Source organism: Podarcis bocagei (assembly GCF_964188305.1).
Source record: "Podarcis bocagei genome assembly, chromosome: 2".
NCBI lineage: Eukaryota > Metazoa > Chordata > Lepidosauria > Squamata > Lacertidae > Podarcis > Podarcis bocagei.
In genome coordinates this window covers 50914971-50935202 of record NC_138126.1, presented here as the reverse complement: position 1 = coordinate 50935202, position 20232 = coordinate 50914971, and the positions used below count along the sequence as shown (strand labels likewise).

Below are 20232 nucleotides of genomic sequence, written 5' to 3'. Positions count from 1 at the left end.
GAATCTGAGTACCAGAAGTCTGGTGCCGCAGGGCTGGTAAAATAGAGCACTGAGAATACCTGCAGCTATGCACATTAAGCAGTGCAAATAATGGAAACCAATCTCTCCATGCTGGCTCATGGAACTATAAAAATTGTCTATGGACGCTAGCCATCTTTTTGAATATTAGTAGGGCAATGGTTTGTAGCTCTTGGAAGCAGAACAGCAAAATGATGGCACTGCTAGCAGAATGTTTGAAGAGCTCTGCATTCTAAAAAGAAAATACCGAATTTTTCCATGTATAAGCCTTTTTTTTATTATAAAAAAGCCCACCCCGTGTATTTTCAAGGCACTAAGTGTTTACCCATGGTATGTCAGCCGTATATGGGCAGCAGCAGAAGGGAGGTAAGAGTGAGAGAGGAAGCTGGCAGAAAGAGGAAGAGCAGAGAGAGCTACTGACTAACATCAGGCCTCTGGTAGAAGCAGCTGAGTCTAAGAGGCTGAGGTGGGTGTAGGTTTTTCAGTTTTACAAGCAAAGGATCAAAAGAAAAGCAGAATGGTAAGTAGCTGATAACAAATGTCCCCCAATCTCCCCATCCCCTCTTCTTCCAGCCCCCATGCTTGGTGTGTATATGTGTAGCTGTGTTTCTGAGGTCTCATCTGCCTATTCCTCTGTTGACACTGTCATACAAAACCAGGCAGGATTCTTCCACCTGTCTCAATGTGAGATAAGCAAAACACGCCCACTCTAGTCATGTGCCAAAAGAGTGCAAATCAAGTGATAAGCACACTATGGGACCGTAGAAATGAACAGAGGTCAAAATGTAGGGCAGCCTTTGCCAACCTGGTGTCCTAATGGGTGTTGTAGTTCCAAGCTTCTGGGGGGCATCAGTCTGGCAAAGACTGCCCTAGAGATATGGTGGGAACTTGTGGTGATGGTTTCCCACCTGTTGATGAAGATACAAGTATTCATGAGGGTTTTCCCAAGCAGATTTTTGGACTATTGGTATTCCTAGGTATCAGTGATTTTATCTGTTCTAAATATCTGATGGTTTTATTGCATTGATTGTACAATGAAAGGTGGTTTATAAATATTTTAGGTAAAGAAAGTAAAATGGACAAATTCCCTGTAATTTGATTGAGAACTCAGCTATACTGGCAAAGAAAAAGCATTATAAAAGCAGTATATGCATTATAACACGGTGATGGCACTGTGGAGTTCTGTTTTTGCCAACCCACTTTCTCATACAAAGTATACACCGTGTTTAACTGAAACGCTTCTTTGATCTGCCTAGATCCAGCCTGGGTTGCTTTTGGAAGGGAGGGCAGGGTAGAAATTTTGCAAGTAAATACTGGTATGGAGCAAAATCCCCCAAAGTTGTGGATAAATGCCCTTGTGGTAAAGATGTCTGCTATCTGTAACCCTGCCTCTTTTGTTAAAAGGCGTCTCCCAATTAAGGGCACGTTGCATAAACTTGACACACATGATAGATAATTGGCCAGAGTTGCTACCTGCTGTTTTGAAGTTGCAAACCACGGAATGTTGTAAACACCGAAGCCTTTGAAGTAATTGTGTTTGTCACAGAGAATGAGACTCAGCATGGAGCAATATGCTGGACTAGAATGCAGTACCCAATTCTGACATCAAATTGTCCTGGGCTGGCCCACCTATGAGGCAAGATGAGGCAACTGCCTCAGGCAGCAAGATCCACAGGGGCAGCAGATCAAAACGTAGATCTCACCCCTTCTTCCATGGCAGGGTGTGTAGGTGTGTGTCATTTTGTGGTTCTCCTTAGGTGCCAAAATGTCTCAGGCAGGCCCTGGTCCTGAGTATTCTGCTGATGCTGAGGGAGAGACAAGGAATGACTCTTAATAATGTTGCCTGATATGAAATGCAGCCTCAAAAGGCTCCCAACTTCCTCCTGGCTTCAGGAGGAGAACAGGTTGTGCTCTAAATACAATCTTCTCTACCAGCTGCAAAGAAAAGCATTCTCAAACAAACTTTTAAACAATTATGTAAATATCTGATCTGAGATTGATTTTAGACAGATGGGAAATATCTTCTTGTGTCTGCATTTCCAGACAACAGAAGGATCAGAATTAGCCTTGTACAAACCCCTGAACTCCAGTTCAGTTCATTTAAAAATGTCTCAGATGTGGACTTTAGCTTCTGAGTACAATTTTTTGGAGGAAGTCACATTTTCTTGTGCAAGATCACTCTGAATGCAAGCAGGAATGGGTTGTTGCAATGTGTCAACACATTATGAAACCTCTAGGTTTAAATACAATTAGCATGAGCCATTAGCGTATAGCTTTTGCAATTAGTAATGAACTCAATGAGTAACAATCCAACCTTATAGGATGTTTTGTAGCAGGAGGGAGGAGCATAACTAAACTAACTAGAAAGTCTTGTTCCTGAGAATACAGAGAGGTGTTGTCTTCCATGAATTTTGTTATCCTTCTTTGTTACTATTTCAGCAAAGTGTTAATTTTGCTGTGGTTAGCTGAGAACACACTGCTTGAAACCAAGAATATTTTGCTGGTAAGTGATTTGTTTGGTGTTCTGTCTAACCTGATCAAAGTTTTAGAATTTTACTGTCTGGCTGTATGTAGTAAACCTTACTTGGCTGGTGATTTTTGTGTTATATATGAAATATGATTTCTCATTGTGTGGTTAAGAAAGGTTTCAAATCCATCTGTTCTGGTTTCTAATTAATGGATAGTTCACAACCACTATAAGATAGCAGTTCACATTTAACTGAACTTTAAATCTGTTTAATGCTAAATGCTCTCAAGCAAGAGACTGTGGGAATTGTAGTTCTGGGAGAAAAGGGCAGTGATCTTTAGCAAACAATTTCTACTACCTACAACTAAACCTCTTTTAAACCTAGTTTAAATATGTAATGTAGATTTACCATAAATCAACAGTTCAATGAGTACTTCAAAGGAAAAGATGAGATGTTTTGTCCAGGTTACCTCTGCATCTGACATCTTATGGTCTGATTCCACACTTATCATGACACATTTCTTGGTATCTCTGAGAATTTTTACAAATCTTCTCTTCTTCCTCTTCCTCTGCTCTTCCTTCAGCTCTTGCCTGCCCTACACCTTAAGGTGCCAATGGGGGTTACAACATTATTATAAGAAGTTTTACTGATTCTCTTTTTTTAAAAAAAAAAAATTATTAGAGTTTCCAATTTTTTACAAACAAAAAGAAAAAAGCAAACATAAAAACATTAAAAACACATAAATTTCACAACTTATTTTCTCATAACATATTTCCCCGACCTCCTCATACCTCCCCTTCTTGTATATCCAGTTCAAATCATTTATACAGCAAATCCTTATCTCAAAGCATTACAGCTTAAAAAGAAAAGAAAACACCTTACTTTCTCTCCAACATCTTAGATTATTATAACTTTAAATTCTTACTTACAAAAAGAAAACCATTTTATCATATTCCTTTTACCATTACAGCTAGAAACCACTTAATTTGAATCCAACATCATTAAACATTCCTTAATTTTACAGTATTTTTGTAGATAGTCCTTAATTTTTTTCCAGTCTTCTTCTGCCGACTCTTCTCCCTGGTCACGGATTCTGCCAGTCATTTCTGCCAGTCCCATACAGTCAATCAGCTTCATCTGCCATTCTTCCAAAGTGGGCAAATCTTGCATCTTCCAATACTTTGCAATAAGTATTCTTGCTGCAAGAAGTTTTATTGATTCTCAGTGTATAAACACAATTACAAAGAGCCCCCCATCCCAACTAACATTAAAACAAATAAGGTGGCTCCTAAAAATATACATCTCAGGTGTTGGAAGCCAGGGTAAAGGGGTGTGTCTCCATCATCCTCTGTATAATGAAGACATCCAGCTGTCTCTCTCCTTTTAATCTAATGCAGTTCAAGTGGTAAATGTGCTAAAGAGATGTCTGGTGCCAGGGCTCATAAACTGAAGCTCAATTTATTAGACAGCTAGGCAGGGGTATTGTTGTTAGCTGGCTTTATGGGAGTGACTATAGCTCAGTGACAGAGCACAGGCAGAAGGTCTTAGGCTCAGTTCCTAGCATCTCTAGTTAAAAGGATGAGATGTGTTGCTCAAGTACATCTCCCACGAATCCTTGCCTTTGGCCATATTGGCTGGATCTGATGGGAGTTCATCGACATCAGCGAGGGGCACAGGTTCCCCAGTCAGGCCAGGCAGATGAACAAATAGTCTAAGACAACTTCATGTATTACTGATCAATGAGGTGGGGTTTCCTCTTCTGGACAGTGTTGTATTTCCCCTTAAAAATCAAGTTTGCAATTGGGAAGGACTGTTGGATCTCTCCATTACCTGGGAAGTCCAGGCGGTATCTGTGGCATGAAGAGCTAGAATCGTTCGCAGGGCACACATGGTTACAGCAGTCAGAATCCCTCCTCCTCCTATTCCTTAAGTCACCAACAAGAGAGGGCAACTTTTAAACAGTTTAAAACAAGGATGGGTGACCCCTGTTGCTCTGGAAGTTGTTGGACTCCTATTTGCCCCTGGGAGTTGGACTCTAGCAACATTGGAAAGGCTACACCAGGCTTCCTCAACCTCAGCCCTCCAGATGTTTTTGGCCTACAACTCCCATGATCCCTAGCTAGCAGGACGAGTGGTCAGGGATGATGGGAATTGTAGTCTTTAAAATATCTGGAGGGCTACAGGTACACTGCTCCTGGCTTAAAGGAGGAAGCAGCAAAATTAGAGGCAGCTGTCACTATATGGTAAATGCTGGATCCCCTCCAAAAATACCTCCCAAATTTATCCCCTAGCCCTCACAATTTGGGAGAGGCAAGTCACATAACACTCCACATAAGGCAAACCATTTCTAAAAAGAAATGTTCAATGGAACCCATGTTGTAAATGGGTCTGTCTTTTTGAAAACTACTGCTGCAATTGGTGCCAGAATACAGTCACAGGAGTAGTAAACAGCATTTCCGTGCACTCTGGCTTCCACCACAGTGTTTCATTGCACCAGAAGCGGTTTAGTCATGCTGACACATGACTGTCTGTGGACAGCAAGATGAGCACCACATCCCTTAGTCGCCTTTGACTGGACTTAACCATCCAGGGGTCCTTTACCTTACCTTACAGGAGTAGTGACTGGAACTGGCCAGTCAAAACATGCCTCCTCAGCTTTACTGGCTTTCATCGCCGAAGAATTGATGCTTTTGAATTATGGTGCTGGAGGAGACTCTTGAGAGTCCCATGGACTGCAAGGAGATCAAACCTCTCCATTCTGAAGGAAATCAGCCCTGAGCGCTCACTGGAAGGACAGATCGTGAAGCTGAGGCTCCAATACTTTGGCCACCTCATGAGAAGAGAAGACTCCCTGGAAAAGACCCTGATGTTGGGAAAGATGGAGGGCACAAGGAGAAGGGGACGACAGAGAATGAGATGGTTGGATGGTGTTCTTGAAGCTACCAGCATGAGTTTGATCAAACTGTGGGAGGCAGTGGAGGACAGAAGTGCCTGGCGCGCTCTGGTCCATGGGGTCACGAAGAGTCGGACACGACTAAACGACTAAACAACAACATGTTTCTGGACACAATTCAAAGAGCTGATTATAATATTTAAAGCCATGCACAGCCTGGGACCTGGAACTAAAAGGACCCACAAACCAGTCTCCTGGATGTTAAGATCTGCATCCATGGCCCTTCTCTGGATACCCCACCTGTGAAAGCTTAGGCTTAAGCTACAGTTCTCATGAGTTTTTTGAGGAAGTCACGTGCTTTAAATGAATGCTGTGGACCAGAGTTTTTCTTTTAAGATGTTTTCCATTTGTTTCACTGTTGAGTTCCAGCGAGTTCTGGCTGGGAAAAAGCCCTGATAATGGGCCTTATGTTTGTGGCGTTTTCTTTTTGTTTGAAAGTTGGTTTAGAAATTTCAGTTTAAAAGTTGGCCCATACTGAATTTGAATGCATGAAACTGCTGAAGCACACAAAGCTTCTTCCTCTCTAGGTCCATTATCAGGGCTTTTCCCCAGACAAAACTCGCTGGAATTCAGTTCTGGCACCTCTCAGGTAGGCACCATTGCTATTCTAAGAGAACGAGGATGGTGTTCTTGGTGACTTCTGGAACCTATTTCTCTGGAAAAATAGCATGGCCCACTATACTTTCTCTTAGGAGCACATCTCTGACAGCCACTCTTCCCAATTTCCCCATATGATCTGGACATGAATGTGTGGTAGCAGTAGAGTCAGAAGATATATTTGCATGCCATCTCCTAAGGCACTGAAAACAGGAAATAAACTCAGTATCATTGTAACAGATAATAACTAGGTACCTCCCAGCCTTTCACTGTAAAAGAGATTTGCAATAACGTGCTGCCCTTATGTGTCATTTTATCCATTTCTCAACATTTGGCGTGTTAGGAAGACTAGATGCAAACAAAACCACAATCTCCTGCCACCCCATTTGCATTTCCTTCTTTGATATCTCCTAAGAGCTTTTGTGTCTAAGAAGGGATATAAAGCTATTATTGGCTGGCTGTACATGATGTGGTGTGCATTAATGCTAATCCAATGTCTGGGAGTTCCTAGAGTTGCTATCTCAGTGGTTCTGTAATGTAATGAGATTTTCTTCACTTAAATTTGAATCGATACTCCTGATATTGTCAGCTGACTGGTCTCCTGAGGCTCAGACCTCGAGAGTCTCGGGCACTAAATAGCAGTGGGGACTTGTTCTTAGGAAGAAAATGGTCAGTGCCCCATGACCACTGGCAGACTGTGGCCAATCTTGCAGAGCCTGAGGCCACTCCTTCTCTCCTCTTCCCTCACACAATCGGTATTCACTTTCCGTTGTCTGTCTTCTTGCTTAGAGTCTGCGTCACTGTGGTGTGACTCCATGCCCATAACTCCAGAAAAAAGAACATATTTTCCCCAAACAATTCCCATTGAAAATGGCTTTCTTGAAAGGCAAGGGCACTTACCAACTTTTCCTTGTGACTGGCAACACCTAGCCAGTTATTTGCATACAATCAGCCTCAAGCACTGTAACTGCTGGTTCCCATGAGCCAGTTTTAGATTGCCACTGACAGCAACAGGGATGGCAGTGGAGAGCACTCAGAGCCAGGCCAACAGCAGTTGCTAGATAGCTTTAGTCTCTCTCTCCCCACCCCACCCCTGCTCTCATGCCCTGTGCTCCCAATGATAGCAAACTCACAACAGTCTTGCCCACTCAGATCATGGTGAACTGAAACTGTACCAGCTGCTGTGAGTCAGGTGGTTGCCTACAACAGCTGATCTCAGATTACTCGACACAGAGTTATGATTTGTCACACACCCAACTCAGGATCCACAGTGACATCCTGCATGAGATACACACCCAGTTATCCCTGCTCTAGCAAAGAATTATTCCTTGGCCATTCACAGTTCTCTCTTTTCTTTCAGGAAGTTCATCTCTGAAATAGCAAGACCAACCGAATAGCACTTACTTATCGAGTTACCAAAGAGACAATTATACATAGTAACACCACAGGTCAGTTGGTTATTTTTTTTAATGCTTATGTTGTTTTCTTTTGGTAGTGGTTTTACTATAAGCACATGGCTGTTATTTTACTTCCATGTGTGGAATTTAAGGCTCGTTGATTGGATTCAGATAAATAGTTTCCGACAATAACATTTTTTCAGGCACCATAGAGTGGGGATTGAATGGCAGGAGGTTGTGTGAAGCAGGTGTATGTTGGATTCACAGCCAACACTTGCTGAAGAAACTGTAGCCTAGCATGTCTAACAAACCACAGAAACCTTAATGCACTGGGCCTCTTCAGTCTGTGGCCATTTGATTCCCAATACATAGTCAAAAGCCAGTAAAAAAGAAAGTCTGAATCTGCCTACTACCAAATTGATAAGGCACCAGAAGTTTGAACAAAGAGAAATGTAGAAAGAAATTATTCAAAATGTTCTAAGTCAGACTTTACCAACCTGGAGCCTTCCAGATGGTGTTGGACTACAAGGCCCATCAGCCCCAGCCAGCACAGCCTGATGGGATTTGTAGGCAACAATATCTGCAGAGCACCAGGTTGGCAGAGGCTGGTCTGAGTCTTTAATATAATTCAATACAACGTGCATGTTGAGCCAGAAACATATATGTTTTTTATTGTCCACTTTGTGCCTTTGATGAAATAGGCTTTTGGCTATGAAAGGTTAGCAATACACATGTTGCTTCAGTAATAAGCAGTGTCCTCTTTCTGGAGTTCTGTTTTTAAAATAATGCAATGTAGGCAGAGATTATTTTTCACTCTCTACTTCTATAAGAGCTATAAGCCTAAATTAACTATTATTAAACTTTAAACTATTTTTAATTAAGCTATTATCACTAACTAACTTAATGATAATGCTTAGATATTACTACTAATTACTAGGAACACAGGAAGCTGACATATTCTGAGTCAGTCCATTGGTCCCACTGGATCAGTACTGTCTACAGCAGGCTTCCTCAACCTCGGCCCTCCAGATGTTTTGAGACTACAATTCCCAGCATCCCTGACCACTGGTCCTACTAGCTAGGGACCATGGGAGTTGTAGGCTGAAAACATCTGGAGGGCCGAGTTTGAGGAAGCCTGGTCTACAGTGACTGGCAGTGACTTCCCAGGATTTCAGGCGGAGGACATTTACAGCCCTTCTTGGAGATGCCAAGGATTGAAACTGGCACCTTCTGTGTGTAAAACTGTGACTCTACCACTGAGCTACTTACTTTTCATGTAAATAAGATAATGCAATTCCCTGCCCCTTTCTCGGTGGAATTGCAATACTTGATACGCTGCTTCAACCGATATCACCTAACCACTTGATCTACTGTGCATCAACGTCATTGCTGATGTATTTGTTAGACAAATATATTATAATTACTATTCATGCATTTCAAGCTTAATTGTGTCTTGTTAGCAATGTATCAGAGAAGCCAAGGCACACCCAGACTTCTCCACCCCACCACCCCGCCCTTTCTCATGGTATGTTGCCTATAGCAGCATTCTTTCAAACCTGTAGGATTCCTATGTGGAAATCAAGAAATATTATAAAATACAAATGCAGAGAACTGATGTTGCAGGTATATATAGGTCTCACAACTATTTGGACCTTTTTCGTTTCACTGAGTTGGAAACGAGCAAGTAGATTCCAGTGGCTTAGGAAAAGCATAACAATTAAAATGAATTCCATTTCTGAGGCTCAACACAATTCACAGCAACTCATCCAAGCATAAAGCTATTTCATTGGCTCCTCTACTTCACTGCAGGCCACTTGTCAGATCAAGCTATTTTTTAATATATATAAAAAGAGGCTCGTCTGGAGTCTATTTTCATTACTTCAGTAAAGAGCTGTGAGGCTCAGAAATGAAGGAAATGAAGGACAGTCCTATAGAATAAGAAATATCCCTTCAAATGTGAGTCAGTTGATCACTCCAGGGCCAACAGTCAGGCTGTGTTCCAGTGAAGGAAAATAACCCCAAAATTATCTGAACAAACTGAATGATGTGGATTTCCAGGTGGTTCCAGCATCACTGAAATGGTACATTACATTTTAGGACAGTCTGTAAGGTTGTCGTCATTACATGGTTTTGATGATTTGTGTTGTTGTTACCCTGCTTGTTGACTGTTTCTAAAGTCACTGCCGCACCGATTCTAAGCAGTGACAACAGGGAACCAGCCTCTAGCCATTTGTTTGTCTGCTGAAAACATTTCTGTCTCCATCATTCAGAACTAATCTTTCAAGGCAGCTAACAAGAAGAATGGCAAAATATGGAACAGAGTAAAATATTGAAACAATGCATGATAAACTATTGAAAGAAAACCTTACAACGCTATGCTAGAAAACTAAAAGTAAAAATAGTGAAGGAAGAGGTAGTTCATAATTAATTAAATTGGGGGGGGTCAATTGTTGTTGGACTCCAACTCCCATCAGCCTACTGACCAGTAGACCGGGATGAGGGAAGTTGTAGCCCAAGAGCATCTGAAGTCCCATAGGATCCCCACCTATTAAAAGCATGAGAGCAAAATGTTTTATTTAGCCGGTGCCTAAATGCTAGCAGATTAGGGAGATCATTCTGAAACCTGACCATGATCACAAAAAGAAGCCCTGATTTTAGTCACTACCTGCACCATTTCTGGGAGTGGGGGGGGGCTGGAACAGAGCATCTGAAAATTATCTCAACTCGTGGGTAGATTTATAAAGGACTAAGCAGTCCTTCAGATACCCTGGTTCCAAGCTCTATAGGGCTTAAAAGGCCAAAACCAGTATCCTCAATTGCCCCCAGAAACAAACTGGAAGGGAGTGAAGCTATTTTAATACCGGTGAAGTGTTCTGACCAGTTGGTTTTGGCTAATTTTCTGGTGGCTACCATATGTTGAAATGAAGTTTATGAGTAGTCTTCAGCTCATTGCAGGCTCTTCAGCACCACTTCTACCTCACCTGATGATGGCATCCCATATTGATGGCGTCACATGCCAAATCCCTGAGCGACCTTTCTGAGTAGTTGCATGTAGCATGAGATGCAGCATAGAGCTCTATGGGACCTCCTGGCCCTAAAGCCATGGGGAAGAGGAAACATTATCCAGCATTATCTTCTGAAACCAATCAGTTGGGTAGGGACAGAAATGCCACAGCATGATGCTCCCAAATCCCAACATAGATAATGTAGATGAACACCATGGTCAATGGCAATGAGTGCCACTGAAAGATCCAGGATAAGTCACGTGACCAGAATGCCACTCTAACGTCCTGTTTTGTGACTTTGCGTTGCTATAGCTGGCAATAAAACCTGTTCCTCAGAAATATGCTCTCATTGCAAGTCATGTGACTGCTTCATGTGTTTCTCTTGTATCATTCAGTGCAATCTTAGGTACTCATAAATGTCTCAATGTGTTACCAGGATTTCAAAGGCGGAATTGGTACCTGGGTGGGTGGGTGTGCTGTGTCCTGGATTTTAGGCAAGTCAATCGGAAAACCGTAACAACTTTCGGGGTGTCCTGGTTTTTACTTTTTGAAATGTGGCAACCCTACTATGTGTTAACTGGGCTTACTCCCTGTTAAGCATGCTTAGAATTGCAGCCTTACTGCAGTAAATAAAATGTCGTGTCACATGACTCATGTGTGAAGCAGTTCTTTCTCAAGGAACTCTCAGGTTTTCTTATTTGCTTCCCTCCCCCTTATTTTTTAACGGTTGTTAACACTTTCTGCCTGAACAGATTTGAAATGGATTATGAAAGATCTGAAGGACTTAACCAGATTTACAATCTCTTTCTCCATCTCTTTTAAACAGACACAACAATGAGTAACTCAAATTCTGCTGATTTACTTCATACAGGAGGAAAACAAGGTAATGAAAAGATGGGGAGACTAAGCCTGGGGGCACATTATTGGCTTAAAAGACAACTGGGCAACCAAGTATAATATATTTTGGTGTGCTTGGCTGTACTAAAGCGACATTTTTCAGAAGCCAGGCATCCATGTGTTTTGTTTCAGCTTATTCTTCTGTAATATTTTGAGTCAAGAGCATAAAATAGTTGGATACCAAAGTCTGCATGTTCACATCCTGATTTTGGGCATGGAATGGGATATGTGAATTGGTGAGATCTCTTTCAGTTTAGCAGTACCACTGTCTGTAATTTAGCCTTTCTTGATTAAGTTAATTTTTATTTTTATGGAAATTACTCTCTGATTAGATTATTCTTATTCTAATTATTAGTATTCACCTTCTATAGAATTGTCTCATGGCAATGTACAATAAAAACACTATCCGCTTATACTGAACACTCATTTTAAAATGGGTAGCTATGGCTGTCAGCACTAACACCGAGGGCCTTCTCGGTAGTGGCGTCCGCCCTGTGGAATGTCCTCCCATCAGATGTCAAGGAAATAAACAACTATCTGACTTTTAGAAGACATCTGAAGGCAGCCCTGTTTAGGGAAGTTTTTAATGTTTGAAGTTTTATCACATTATTATTATTATTATTATTATTATTATTATTATTATGTTGGGAACTGCCCAGAGTGGCTAGGGAAACCCAGCCAGATGGGTGGGATATGTATAAATAAATAAATATTATTATTATTATTATCACAGTATGTAAGGCTAACTCTGTTTAGATATGTAAATAATACATGAAAAGTGCTTTACCATCAGTAGTACATCATGAAAATCTTTGATGTTTTTCTCTTATACTTTGAACAGGTGGGAAACCAAAACGAGGCAAGAAATTAAAACCACAAGAAGAAAGTGAGGGTGAAAGTTCTTCTGGGGAGCTTAGAACAGAGAGTCCATCACAAGGTAACTCCAAAAGATTGTATGATGCTTTGTCTGTGTGCAGGGAGAACTGATCTTCACTTGGGAGCTATCTTAATTGCCAAGCTTCAACATGGAAAAAGCACTTGCAAATCAGTATTCAGATAAACCCAGCAGCCAAGGTCAGACTAGTGCTGAGCTGAAACAGGGTGGACCTTTGCAAACCTTTCTCTCACCCACTCATTCTGCACAAAACCTGCAGAATGCCCCCTCTGAGATATGGCTGGCACTGAGGAACTTTTGGCATCAGCTGTAGACCCATCTACAGTATTTCATCTATTTGCTGCCCTGGGTTTTTTTTTGAGAGAGAGAATGGGTGGGATATGAATTCAATAAACCAGTAATAATAAATGCACAGGACTTTGTAATGCCTTGTCAAGTTTTGTTGTTGCCTTTCACTAGGTTAGTATTTGTTTTTAGCTGCTGTGTCAAATTATTAAAGATATGGAAATGATAACCTGCCTTTCAATTGAAAAGGGCACAAAAAGAAAAATTAAACCACAAAAACAAACTATAACAGGAGTTTCTATATTTTGACAGCAACATAAGCTGGAAAGTTTTACCTTAACCATACTTTTATCTGTTCTATATTTGTGCACTATTTTAGATTCACCCAGAGAAGTCGTTCCATATGGTGAATCAGGTAAGTCGACTAAAATCCTGAGCAGCACAGTTTTTAGGTTTGAGAGGCCCTTGGCCCCACACTCTGCATCTGTGAGTGGACCAACTGCTTCCTCCTTCACGTTGCTGCTGCTGTTGACTTCACCAGGGACGTCTTTACCACTGGGCGTAGCGGTGCGGCAACCAGGGCGCCAAGCTGTGGAGGGCGCCTGGCGGAGAGTCCAGGGAGGGGAGAGCGGGGAGGTAAGCGAGGCGGAGCTGGGGCTTGGTGCCTGCGCGCTTACAGCGCCCTGTTTGGACCCTGTTCCGCTCTGCAGCACCAGGTCCGAAAAGTGAGGCGGGGGGCGGGGAGAAGGCGTGGGAAAAGCTGCCTCAAAGAGCTGTGTGAGAACTTACAGTGGTACAGTTTTGTTATTTAGGCTCAAGGCTCAATGATCTTGCAGCAACAGCCCCTAAATCTGCCTTGTAGCCTCTCCACCCCCCTTGCGTGTGTGTGTGTGTGTGCGCGCTTCACTGATTTAATCTGGTAACGGTGTTGTTTTTTCCTGCCAGCTGGAGATTGTCTATTGCGATTGGTCCTTTTTTCAATTGGCTGCATCAGTGGCTGTTACTGATTGGTTGTAACAGCTTTTGTTGTTGTTCTGTATTTTTTTCGGCGCTTTGGCTGACGAAAGCTGCTTTTGGTGCTGCGTGCTAGTATTATTTGTCCTTTATTACCGATCTGTCCCTTTTTTAAAAAAGTGCGGAGGCCCCCTAGAAAAAGCTCACTAAATATTGGGAGCCCCCCAAATAAAAGCTTAACAACTTTGGGGAGCGCCCCTAAAAAAACTAAATTTGGGGGCGCTGGGCGGATCTTTGCGCCACGACGCTGCATATGCTAAAGACGGCTCTGGACTTCACCCCCTATCTGCTCTTTCTTTGCTTCTCTTCTGGGCCAAATTGACATGCCTCTCTCTTCTGGGAGAGACACATGTATTGGTAAACCCTATTTGCTGCCACAAAATGTATGAATTCTTCCTTAAACAAAAGGCCCCACATGGAAAGAAATGGGTTATATCGAGCTTAAACAAAGCAACTAGAATTTTCTAGCTTTGGGATGTTTCAAGACAAGTCTTCATTGCTCCCTCTAGTGGTAGCTTCACTCAATGGCTTCTGTGCATGGGTTTTATTGTTGTGAACCACCCGGTGACTTTAGGATGAAGGGTGGCATACAAATTTAATAAATAAATAAATAAAATAAAACAATACTGTTATTTGGGCTGATGAGTTGCAGTCAGAAAAGCATGGTGAGCAAGGCAAGTAGCTGTTACAATGCATAGAGGGTTTTTTTTTGTCCAGGTAGGAAGAATCTTCATATATATGCACTTCCTAGTATTGTAATGTGGTTTGTTTCTGGTTTGTTTTGCAAAAGGAGATGCTTGTTTGCTTTGGTCCCCTCCAGATGACCTATTTATTGAACATTCATTCTGATTTGTTTCCACAAAGATAGATTAGGTAATGTCAGCTGTTTGTTGAGCATTCGCTCTGATTTGTTTGCAGGGAGATTTATACATCATTGTATCAAGTAATTATCCCATGTTTTCCAATGCATTTCCCCATCACTTTAATTCTAGCAAAAATAAATAAATCCATTTTTTGGTGGGGAGGAGGAGGAGGAGGAAGAGGCTGGCTTGTTGCACAAGATTGCCAGATTAACTTTAATTGCACAGCCCGAATTTTTCACTATGTGACTGAATCCCACCTCAAAATCGTGAAAGTCTGAAAGCACCTTTTATATCAGTCTGTGTTATTTTTCAGAAGTTGTGTGCAGAGAGGGGGAACCTGCAACTGGTAAATATAAATTGCAGATTATGTTGTTCTTTTCTATATAATTCATGCCTTTTACGTCTCATACAAGCACCATGTTATCTGCCTGGGCTATGAAAGCTTCAGCATTGCATGATCTGCCATATCATACAAACTTATAATCATGCAATGGTCCAACCCCCTGCAATGAAGGAATCTCAACTAAAAACACCCATGACAGATGACCATCCAACCTCTGCTTGAAAACCTCCAAGGAAGGAGAATGTTTGCTTTTACTTACAAAGTGTTCTAAGATATTTTGTGAAGTAGATTTGTATTTTAAAGCATTTTGGGCCACTCAATGGCAGATTTCCTAAAACAAAACAAAAAACAGAGCATATTGATCCAGCTTTCAAACTAGTCCTTGCTTGTGACCACAGATGGAGCTTGGTGTTTGGCTTCCTACGCCCCCCTCAATATTGTGGGGGCTGAGCCCCCTGTTAAACAATATAGAGGGCTCAGCCCATAGGAGTTGGCGCCTATGCTGGGTGGGCAGGAGACAGGCAGAACTGGCCAGGCGGAAGACCCCCAGGGCACGGGGCTTGCAACAGTTGACCCTATTCCCTGCTCCCAGGGATAGCCTTTTAAGAAATGCTGCCTTTGATGACTACCTCCACTGTCGGAGGCAGTGAAACTGAATTGCTGGGAATCACAGGTGGGGAGGTTGCTTTTCTGCTCAGGTGTGCTTGCAAGCCTCCCTTAGGCATCTGGCTGGCGAGTGTGAGAACAGAGTGTTGGATAGGATGGGCCTTATTTTGTCCTTAGGTATTGTAAAATGCCCTGAGGTCCACTGACCAATGCACCAAATAGAAAAATAGCAACAATAATAATAAAGAATAGAATTCAGTGGCTAATATGATGTGGCTCAGCTTTAGTCTGTGTACCTGGGATTGACTTTTACTTTAACTGAAATTTCATTTCCCATAGCGTATGAAAATGTTCCCTGCCACCCACCTCACCACCCAAGATGGTGGCTACCAGGCATACGAAAAGATGGTAAGAGTTTTACTGATCCTCAGACTCAGGCTGTGGGCACATTACCATTTACTCTGGCTCCAATGCACTCCCGCCCCTGAGTACACGTGACATTAGCCAGAATCCATATGTATGTTGTGGTTTCTTGAGTAAGAAGAAGAAGAAGAAGAAGAGTTTGGATTTGATATCCCGCCTTTCACTCCCCTTCAGGAGTCTCAAAGCGGCTAACATTCTCCTTTCCCTTCCTCCCCCACAACAAACACACTGTGAGGTGAGTGGGGCTGAGAGACTTCAAAGAAGTGTGACTGGCCCAAGGTCACCCAGCAGCTGCATGTGGAGGAGCAGAGACACGAACCCGGTTCCCCAGATTACGAGACTACCGCTCTTAACCACTACACCACACTGGTTCTCTCAGTAATGCTGCTGTTTCCCTCAGACATGTGTTTCCATCCAATTTGAAGATGTAAGCCATGGTTAAGCTGAGACGTGTGTTTCAGACATCCATTGTGCATGCACAACTCTGTTGAATAGGACTTGGCAGAGAGGTTGCAGGCACAGAGAAACAAAGCAGATCATAGCGCGTACAGCACTTTAGAATGCAACTTGAAATGCACGAGGGGAAAAGCCTAGCTGTGTTTTCAAGCCATTAACATGCACATGCCCTTAATTGCAAAACCTGCTCAGTGTGAACCAGAAGTTCTCCCATGTGCAGGTACCTGATAAAAATGCCAGAATTCATTCCTAGAATTGTGAATAAACAGTGTAGTGGTGGTTTAATTATGGTTTAAATTCTAATGCTTGTGTAATTGGTTTACACACTTGCAAACAGCTTCAAAGACCGTTTTGTCATTAAATAGTATACAGTGGTACCTCGGGTTAAGTACTTAATTCGTTCCGGAGGTCTGTTCTTAACCTGAAACTGTTCTTAACCTGAAGCACCACTTTAGCTAATGGGGCCTCCTGCTGCTGCTGCGCTGCCGGAGCACGATTTCTGTTCTTATACTGAAGCAAAGTTCTTAACCAGAGGTACTATTTCTGAGTTAGCGGAGTCTGTAACCTGAAGCGTATGTAACCTGAAGCGTACGTAACCCGAGGTACCACTGTATAAGTAAATAAATACTGCATGTAGGCACATGTAGGACAGAGTGCCTTTTCCACAACATTGCATAATCATAGGCTTCCCGTCTTGGACTTCCATATATAAAGTTCCTAGTAATTAAGCAGTAAACTCACTTAAAGTCTTCACAATTAATTGCTGATTCTTGGCGTTTTTAGCTGTGTGGGAATAAAGCATAGTTCCATATTTTAAATAATGTATATGGCTAAGAAGGTTGCTGACTTAAGTTCTTCAATTGAGTTGATGCCTCTGGAAAGTATACATAAATTATATATATGTACAGTGTGGTTAGTGAAAGTACTGGCTGTTGGTCTAAAGTATGTGAGTAATCATCCCCTTACCCCACCCTCCATAAACATATGTATTCCAAAAGGACATGACCTTCACTAGTACAGGAAAAATTTAAATTGCAGCCAATAGGGGCATTGAGTCTGATTTTATGATATCCTTTAAGAATGTAAGACCCCTCTCTTCTCTCTCATTTCAGATGAATTCTTCCATTTTGTCATTCTTTGTTTTGCCATTGGAACCTTGTTGGTTTGCTATTACAGATATAAAGGTACATCAAAACTGGAATGCACTGCTTTCATTTGGGTAACACAGAACATAATGTAATACAAACATATATATGTATATTTTTAGACTGGACAGTTTCCCTTGGTATTGGTTTGATGACCTTCGCAGGCTTAGAAACAACTGGAATATATTTCGGTCTAGGTGAGTGTTTCACATGTACCACTTGAGACAGCAAAATAAGCTGCTTCGTGTATTTATACCTAGGTATAAACTTTAAAATATACCAACATTCATTTGATGCTTATATTACAGTTTGAGCTGTAGTGGAGGTATTAGCGTGTCCAGTTTTCTTTGCTTCTTTGCATATAACCATTTGTCTTTCATTTCCCTAACAGTTCACCGCATTAGAAGTATCCTGGAAAGTTTCATCCCCCTGCTTCAGAGCGTCAGAACGCCTGGTAATACCTACTGCCCTCTTCATGTGTCTTTATATACCCCTGTGGAATCATTTGGGTACAGCACATAGATAATAGTTGTAGTTTTGCCATTTCTTAATAGAAAAACTCTATTCATCCCAGGGAAAAAGGGCTCAGGATTAGGAGATTGTGTGTCAGCTCCGAAGATTGTCATGGCTCCAGGTTTTGAGGGGAGACCCATGTAAACTTCCCTGAGGGTCCTTAGAGACAGAGTACTAAAAGCACAGACTTCTTCGTGCTTTTAACCAGCAGGCTTGTGCCTATTGGGACTGCTGCCTCTAAAATCCCTGCTTCTTTCAAACTTCTAAATTAAATGCTCATGAAAGTGCTATCTTTTCTGACCCACAGACCAATGTGTGGTATTTTGAAATAATCATACTGATGAGTTTCTCTCTCTCTCCCTTTGTCATTGTGTAGGTTTGAAAAAGATTAACTAAATCGGAGGTGTCAGCAGAGCTGGGTGGATCCTGTTAATATTGACAAGATGTTTACAGGGCTATTATGGCCAATGTAAAATAACATGTTAACTATACAAATGTGAAATTTCCTCAGTTGGAGAAAAGAATCAGGCTTACAGTGAATCCTTTGCTTCCTTGGTGTATGTTGTGCCACATGAGAGATATATTGCCAGCCTTTTCGTACTCATTGGGTCTGTGGCTGTATGCTGCAACCCCACTTTGTGAATGAATATCAGCTATTTCCACTCTATCTTGTATTCTACCATGCACCAGGTCTCACCAACACTGAACAATGCTGCTCCTATCTATGGCTGAAATCGCCTTCCCTACACTTGGTCAGGACAAAGGACTGTGTATGGCCCATGGCTACGTCATGGGAAGTGCTTTACATATTCCGTGAGCCGGCTCATATGAGTAGTATGTGAAATAGCTTCAAGACACATTTCTCAAGTCATTTGTGATTGTGTGGGAAAAGCTAGTTCACATGGTAATCACTGTGCATGACCACAGCTGGCCTGTGGAACAACTTGGAAGTGGCCTCCATGTGGCAGCCATGAGCCATTGCTGTGGGACAGCTTCTATTCATTGTGGTGGAACTTCTATGGACGTCTTTGGCTGGTTCTTGCTCTTCGTTGTACTACCATCCTGTCATCCATTTGCTTATGCAGCAAGGCTTGCCAATGTCACAGGAACGATACCCCATTTCTCGCTAACACATGAGATATGCTTTAGAAAAACTTTATGCTACATAATGCAAGCAATGGGCAATCCTAATGCCCATATCTTGAGCATTATTTCAAAGGTGTAATTTTGCGTGCAGTGTTTCCCCATCTCTTCAAAGAGCAGCCTTCTGTTGCTCCTGCCTTTATCTGGATCATGGGGCATCAAGCACAATGCTATGCATTCCATTCAGGTGAGAAATTTTACTGTACCTTTATCAGGATACTGTTTGTTTTGGTAAGGCATGGTAAGATAAGGTAACGAATAGGCTGGGCAGTGTAAATGTACAGTAGGGAACAAAGTCTTTATTGTATAATGAAAGTAGTAAGAACTCTGATGTGAACATACCTGATTTGCTTTAGTTCATTAATTTTTAATACCTTTGGGCAGGTCTTATTTTCTCTCTTGGCCATTTGACCAAGAATTCAGCTTCAATACCTCTTCCAGTCTTCAATCTTGACAACTTCAAATTTTAAAAAACAGGCATTTCGGGGGGGGGGCGGAATTGTGGCAAGGAATTTTCTGAAAAGTGAATACAAGCTCAAATGGCAAAGTAAACTTGGAAGATCTGGTAATATTGGTACTTCGTTTGTAAAACACAAAATGTAGCTGAAACTCATAAGCCCATTGTTTTGAAATATTCCTACTAAATCTGGGGAAATATTTTGAAATAAATGCCTTGTATCAAACGCATAGGGGAAGAGCAAGTATTTTTAAAATTAGGAGGTGGGAGGAAGTTCCTAATATTCTTCTTAACTGTATTAATGTAATCCAGATATTTCACTAATAATAATTTATGTTTAATTAAAAGTATCTGTCAAAAGAACAATGGCTTAAATGATTGGAATTTATGTCATTTCATGCTGGCCTGAATGATGTCTCAATTGTGTCCTTTAAAGAATGCATTGATGCTGTGTGGTCACATTGATATACATATGAAAGGCTACTGTTGATGTTGACAAGTTAGATTTTCTGTTTTGTTGTTTGTGCGTGGTCCTACCTCTGCAAGTATCATAACTTCATTTAGAATCACAAAAGTCCAGTTGAGAAGTAAGGATTGCTGTAGATGCAGGAGGTCAGTGTATCCAAATGCACCTGATGGCTACACACATCTAGTCAGATCAGGCACCACACTTTCATGTGAGGCCCTGAAATGTCATTTATAGAAGACAGCAGAATTATATTTCAAAGTAAAATAGTTGCATACGTCCTTTGGC

The 20232-nt window shown here is 41.7% G+C and overlaps 1 protein-coding gene across 4 annotated transcripts; it reads left to right on the top strand.

The window, feature by feature from the left end:
* The first annotated feature begins 315 nt into the window (after positions 1 to 315).
* TMEM40 (transmembrane protein 40) lies at positions 316 to 19862 on the top strand. 4 transcript variants are annotated; one of them, XM_081185297.1, is made up of 12 exons: positions 316 to 538; positions 2458 to 2521; positions 7397 to 7484; positions 11265 to 11321; positions 12177 to 12272; positions 12895 to 12930; positions 14706 to 14738; positions 15681 to 15749; positions 17333 to 17404; positions 17488 to 17562; positions 17757 to 17819; positions 18255 to 19862. In XM_081185297.1, exons 4-12 carry the CDS (start codon positions 11273 to 11275, stop codon positions 18272 to 18274), a joined length of 513 nt encoding a protein of 170 aa, XP_081041423.1. In that variant the 5' UTR covers positions 316 to 538; positions 2458 to 2521; positions 7397 to 7484; positions 11265 to 11272; the 3' UTR covers positions 18275 to 19862. The 4 variants fall into 4 exon arrangements, with proteins under 4 accessions (XP_081041423.1, XP_081041425.1, XP_081041422.1 ...); XM_081185299.1 differs by lacking the exon at positions 316 to 538 and having other exon boundaries at positions 2363 to 2521; positions 14709 to 14738; XM_081185296.1 differs by lacking the exon at positions 316 to 538 and having other exon boundaries at positions 2363 to 2521.
* The last annotated feature ends 370 nt before the right edge of the window (positions 19863 to 20232 follow it).